Here is a 6223-nt window from a genome sequence, read left to right as displayed (position 1 = left end):
TTACAGCAGTCTCTGCTCTTCTGCTTTGTGAAGGGAAAGTTCTCTGCAGACGTTCTGTGCAGCTTTGGCCTGGTCTTCCACCCTCCTCACAGACAATGTGGATGAGTCTGTAATGGTTTGTTCTGGTCAAATACCCCCAAGTGCAGAAAAGTTACTGCGGCAGGTTTTTTTTTTCTCCTATTCTTCCCTGGGACTATCTTTCTCTAGATCTAACCCAGTGATTTAAAAACTGCACTATAACTCTCTCTCCTCAGATCTAATGGCAGGCATAAGGTTCTCTACAATAGGGATGGTGGGCCCTCTAGTCCTGAAGAATCAGGTTTTCAGTATATCCCTAATGGATATGCATGAGATAGGTTTGCGTACAATTGAGGCAGCGTGCAAGCAAATCTTTCATGCATATTCATTAGGGATATCCTGAAAACCCAAATGGTTAGCAGGTCCTCGAGGACCAGAGTGCTGACCCCTGCTCTGCATTGCTCTTTCCAATGCTCTCCTCCATGATGTAAGGAACCGTAAAGACTTTTGTCTAGCATGGACCTCTGCTGGCACACTGTCTGGGACATCTCTTTGGTGATGGGAAGGTTGTTTGAACATGTCACATAACGCTGACCTCTGTAGCCTCCAGGGAAGCCAATTTATATAACAAAATGCTTGACAAAGTATTATGAGTACTATCCAGCTTTCAATACCGGTTTCTACTGTGATCCTACCTCCTTTAAATACCCTGTGGCCCTTTTGCAAAAGTCAAAACGCTGGCCCAGATGCCATACGCACATTCTTCCAATACAGGTTGTACAGCTTTGGTGGACGTCAGTAGTAGGTCAGTGTCTTGTGCTGATGTGAGTGCTATAGAGCCCTACACTCAGTAGTCTCTGCATCAGCAGAGCCTCGTGAAGCTGAATTTGAACCTAATTCATAAAGTGTGATGGATGGACATTGATCAATATTCTTGGTATACTGGTACTATGATTTAATAAAAACAATATTGCATTACTAGGAGTGCAGTGTATTTCTTTGTTGTATCACGTGGCCTGTTTAAATCCTCTCTCTAGACGAGAAAACATTGTTAAGACTAAGACACATCTTTGCCCTTTTGGGCAAAAGGGTATTGTCCATTTTGTGTTTCTGGGAAAGATGCTTAGTACATAGGACCCCTTTTGCATATGCATGCATGCCTTCCTAAACTGGATAAAATCACCCTTTAATGCAAAGGTCATCATCATCATCCTCACCACCATCAGCTCTGCCTGTCTCAGCACACTATTTCTTATCATTGATCGAGCTAAGCAGTGTGCCCAATAAAATGTCACTGTCTGGATTCTACGGACTATTGGGCCATTCTTTGATGGGTGCTATCATGCAACATATATGGAATGGAGTAAAATGGACATCAAACAGCACAGTGAGCAGAGCATCCTTTGCACATTATCTGGGCTTCTGTAGCTTTAGAAGAATCTCCCTATCATCCATTGCTCTTCACAGATGGCATCTATAGTGCTGTATAACAGGAAGTTTCCCTGTATAGTGTGCTTTGCTTCCCAACTCAGCCTTACAGTATGATTTGAATGTCTGTCACTGTTCCTCAGTTCCACTTTTGATGATAGAAGACAACAATTCTCCAATATTCCTGTGGATCTTAGCCTCTCCGTCTCAGCCTAGGCTTTGGAGGTTGGCATTTTCCCTCCTGTGAAGTGTTTTCTAACTGATTGTTGTGCACTGCAATACAGAAGTTGTCATTTGTTCCACTTTATCAAGGCATATGATGTCCCTTCCCCACATGCTACTCCTAACTCAACACCGCCATGAACTTTAGGAGTATCTACACTTTTTCATTACAAGCATGGGAGCCAATAGTGGGGAAGGGAACTGCAATTAGGGTTCATGTGCCAAGGGCAAAGCTGGGAAGGGGTCTGGCTGTAGTATAAAGCAGGCATTTGAGTTTGTCATCCAGCAAACTCCATGACTTACTGAAACCAGTCGTTCTGGATTGCTTGTTGCTGTGGGGTGTTTCCCTTGAAAATGTGAGCTTCTGGGAGAGGAGGAGGGCTAGAAAGGTAAGGAGAAGAGGGCTACAGTAGATCATTTGCTAAGTTGGGCAATGGGCCTTGACCTTTAGCTGAATCACAGGTAAAGCTCAAACAGAGAGTGATAAGACTTGGACAGGGGGAGGTAGCGGGAGGGGAGCCTGCATTAGTATAAATACCACACCAGAGAAAAGATTCTCAGCCATTTCTGTGACTTGGAAGGAAACTGTGAAGAAATGCTTCAAGTTTTCTCAAAAACAGCCCGCTTTCTGCAGTTGAATCAAGTGCTGAAGAGAGCAGGGAGCAAGGGATGGAAGAGTCACCTCAGTACGCGCACCCCATCTGCCGCAAAAAGGTGAGTCTGATAGCATCAGCTGGAAGGCAAGGCAAAGCCCGGGGACCCAAGAGCCAGTGAGAAGTGAACCTGGACCTGGTGTCTTTCTAAGAGATGCAGAGGGTCTGCAGTTCTCTGGGGAAAGAGGAATGCAGCTCTCTTGTTTGTCATGCAGCTGGGTTTCTATAGTGTACTCATTTTATCGCATTCATCTCACATGCAAAAGTTTTGGAATCTAGCCCAAATATGAAGTGATTTTTTTTTGGGATGAGGTGGGGAGGGTAACTTAGTAGTGAGAGTAATGGAATGAAAACAAGAAGACCTGGGTTCAAATTCTGCTTGTTACACTGATTGTTGTCGTGATGTCGGACAAGCCTCTGGTACTCTTTAGGTCCCTATACACTAAGCATGTTTCCCGTAGACTCAAAATGGGAGAAAACCTTTAGCACAGCATTTCTCAAGCCGGTCCTGGAGTTCCCCCTCACCAGTCAGGTTTTCAGGATATCCACACTGAACATGCAGGAGGCAGATCTGCAGGCACTGGCTCCATTACATACAAACTTATCTCATGCATATACATTTGGGAATATCCTGAAAGCCAGATTGGATGGGGGGAGGAGTATTCCAGGATCTGCCTGAGAAACACTGCTTTAGTACATGAGCTTGTTAGACTATAAGCTTTTGGGGGCAGGAACCCAAAGCACTTATATAAAATTTGTCATGCTCGGCCCTGGTTTAAGGTGCCATATAAATGTCTAAATAAACTGCCTCTCACCATTGATTCGGAAAGTCAATGACAATTTTTAATCGAAATAGAAAAGAAAAAAGAATTCTGTTGTTTCTATAGGTTAGAGTTTCCCTAACCTGTCCTGATGATCCCACAGCCAATCAGGCTTTCAGGATATCCATAATAAATATGCGTGAGATGAATTTGCATCATTTGTCATTGGGACAGATCTGTCAAACGCTCCATCCTTCTCCCATCTCAGGCTTCTTTCTCTTTTCTGTAAATGAAGAGGACAGTGTTCCGTGTGATACACGCAGGCACCAGCCTTAATTAGCCATGTTCCCTCCAGGTGGCTAAAAGCCCGCGCGCTCCTCGTGAGCGTGAGGGCTTTCGGCTGCATGGAGATGAGGCATTCCTCGGGGCAAGTAGGCGGCATATTCAGATCACCACTTGTACATTTCCAGCATAGGAAGCTTTGTTACCTGCAGTGAGGTTCAAAGCCAGCGTGGGTGCACTTCTTTGCTTTGATAATTGTTGGTGCAAAGCCGGCGAGATGAAAATGTATGGGTGGGCGATCTCTGTCCTGGTGCAGACAGTCTGAAAAGTGCCCCCTAAAAATATGAAGTGCCCCTTCTTATAGGCAAATATCTCCTTCCTCTGTTTCCACCGATGCCTAACAATGCTGGGGGTAAAATAGGGACATGCCAGAAGCCTAAAGTTAGAGAATTAGGTAGGGTGGAGTAGGTTCTCCAGGCATGGAAGCCATCTGGGTGCCCTGATACTACTCCTTGCTAATTTCATCCCTGTAGCTCTCATGTGTGCCCTAGTTTACCCTGAAATCATTGGACAGTACCGGAAGGCTAAGAGAGGAGAAGGGGGAGTTTATACTTTTCACTGAGAAGCTTGTAATGAGGGAATGATGGAATATCTGACATCACCTATAGCCGGGCTTCCCCAACCTGTCCTGATGACCTCACAGTCAATCAGGTGTTCAGGATACTCACAATCAGTACACAGGAAAGATATTTGCATACACTGAATCCTTAGTGTATGCAAACAGATTTTATGTTTATTCGTTATGAATACTGTATCCTGAAAACCCGGCAGGCTGGGGAGTCACCAAGTCAGGTTTGGGAAGCTCTGAAGCAGAGCCGGTCCTGGTTTTCCACCCATTGCAAATAAAACCCGGAGTGGCTCTGCATCTCCCAGCTGACGAGGTGCTCTATGATGGCATCACTTATAGGCACAGGACTTGATCTTTATGAGAGCTCCTCATTCCATAACTGTAATACAGAAAAACTAAGTTGTTTCTATGTCATGAGAATTCTGTTAGTACACTGAGAAATAACCAGGGGTAATTAATTCTCCTTCTTAATTTGAAGCAACCAACACGTAGATTGTTCAGCTATTAACCTAAGCCATCAGTAAACTAACATAAATAGCTCAGCCTGAGCATCTAAAATGCAATTGAAAAGAATGGAGTGTGTACACCCTTAATCAGATATGGGAAACTCTTCAGACATGGGCTTTTTAATGCAAAGTAGCTGAGGGATTTGCTCCTGCTTTTTTTTTTGGATACTTTATCTGGCTGGAAAAAAGTACTTTTACTCACCTACATTATGGGTAGTTCTCAGACAGCTGATTTATTGAAAATTGCCTTCAAGATTTCTCCCCTCTCTGGGAGTTTCTCTCCTCTTAAGTGCAAGTTTAAAACTCTGCATCTATTCAGTATATCCAGCATCAAACAGCTGAAAGTGACCTTACAAGAAAATATTTCTTCTGAAAGCCAACAGAGGTTATTATTATCATAACTCTGCTGCAACACTAACCACTAATTACAGCGATTTATAAAGACGCCAGGAGCAGCAGCAGCAGCCTGTGGGTGTTAGAAACACTTGCTGCTAAGAACCTGCTGTCCTATTCGATGGTGCCGGGCAATGTTCTGTCATTGCATGAGTCATAGGATTGCTAAATAAAAAGATTTATAAAAGTACATAAATAATCTGCTGTTCTTTCTGCTTCTTTGCAAGCCTTTTTTTTTTTTTTAATCTGATTGCAAACATTGAATCTATCTTGTGCTTTTCCCATCAGTCAATTGGACTTGAAATAATGTCAGTTAATGTTATCAGATGAGTAGATATTTCACAGAAACTCAATAAGCTGTCCTCTGTATTCATTTTGTCTTTGTTCTTCGACTCATGATTCATGGTATTAATAGCAGTGCTAGACTCATTAGGCTTCGAGCAATCCATGCCCATTGAATTGTATTAACCTCCATCTCTCCCCCCCCACCCTGAAATTATCAGCACAGCTGTTTCTAAACCTCTGGAATACCTGAGGAGCAGGGATAATGTATAAACTGCAGTTAGTGCCAAGCAAGCATAGCAGTTGTTGTTTGCATTTTTAGCATCCCCATCATCATCAGAGATAAGAACATGTAGATTCTCAGTCAGTATTTGGGGGCTTACAGCCTCTGGCAATCTGAGTCATTTCATTCCTATTCAGGCCATCCTATTCATTTCTTTAAAAAAAAGTCTCACCAACTATAAAGCAAAACAAAGAAAAATCCTTGCCTTGTGTTTGACATCTCTCAGGTACGTAGATCATTTTATAATGCCTTGCCTGACTGACAAAAACCCCTCAACAGTTCATAAAATGATGAAATGAGGACAGTTTCCCAGTGCCTCAAAATCTCAGGATTCATTGCAAGGGAAGAAGGTGAAAATTGCCACACAATTGGTGGGCATGTCTGAATATTACCGTCAGGCAAGGACATAGAAACATATAGAAACATAGAAATGACGGCAGAAGAAGACCAAACGGCCCATCCAGTCTGCCCAGCAAGCTTCACACATTTTTTCTCTCATACTTATCAGAGACGGGAAGGCCTCTCTTCCATGAAATTCAGAAATGTGCAGCCAGGAGCTGACTCTCTGCTGAAGAGAGACCAATGACCTCCAAACTGGCTTAAATATCTGATGTACTATAAAAAGCTGCAGATCTTCAGAACAGAGGCCTATTTGCATGTATGGAAGGCCAGCTGTACTACCCATTTTACCATAGTCATGAAATGGGCAAAGCCCTTTACTACATCTACCTCTAAATGAGATAGAAAAGCTTGAAATATGTGACCTA

General features: G+C 43.2%; 1 protein-coding gene across 1 annotated transcript in view; it reads left to right on the top strand.

Moving 5' to 3' along the window:
• Positions 1 to 2223: 2223 nt before the first annotated feature.
• HMGCS2 (3-hydroxy-3-methylglutaryl-CoA synthase 2) overlaps positions 2224 to 6223 on the top strand; it is a 32525-nt gene continuing 28525 nt past the window's right edge. Inside the window, exon 1 of the mRNA XM_029618831.1 lies at positions 2224 to 2382. Within this exon, the coding sequence (XP_029474691.1) occupies positions 2264 to 2382 (119 nt within the window). The 5' untranslated portion in view covers positions 2224 to 2263. The remainder of the gene's footprint in view (positions 2383 to 6223) is intronic.

This window comes from Rhinatrema bivittatum, chromosome 10 (genome assembly GCF_901001135.1).
Source record: "Rhinatrema bivittatum chromosome 10, aRhiBiv1.1, whole genome shotgun sequence".
NCBI classification, from domain to species: domain Eukaryota; kingdom Metazoa; phylum Chordata; class Amphibia; order Gymnophiona; family Rhinatrematidae; genus Rhinatrema; species Rhinatrema bivittatum.
This window is presented reverse-complemented; position numbering and strand designations above follow the sequence as displayed.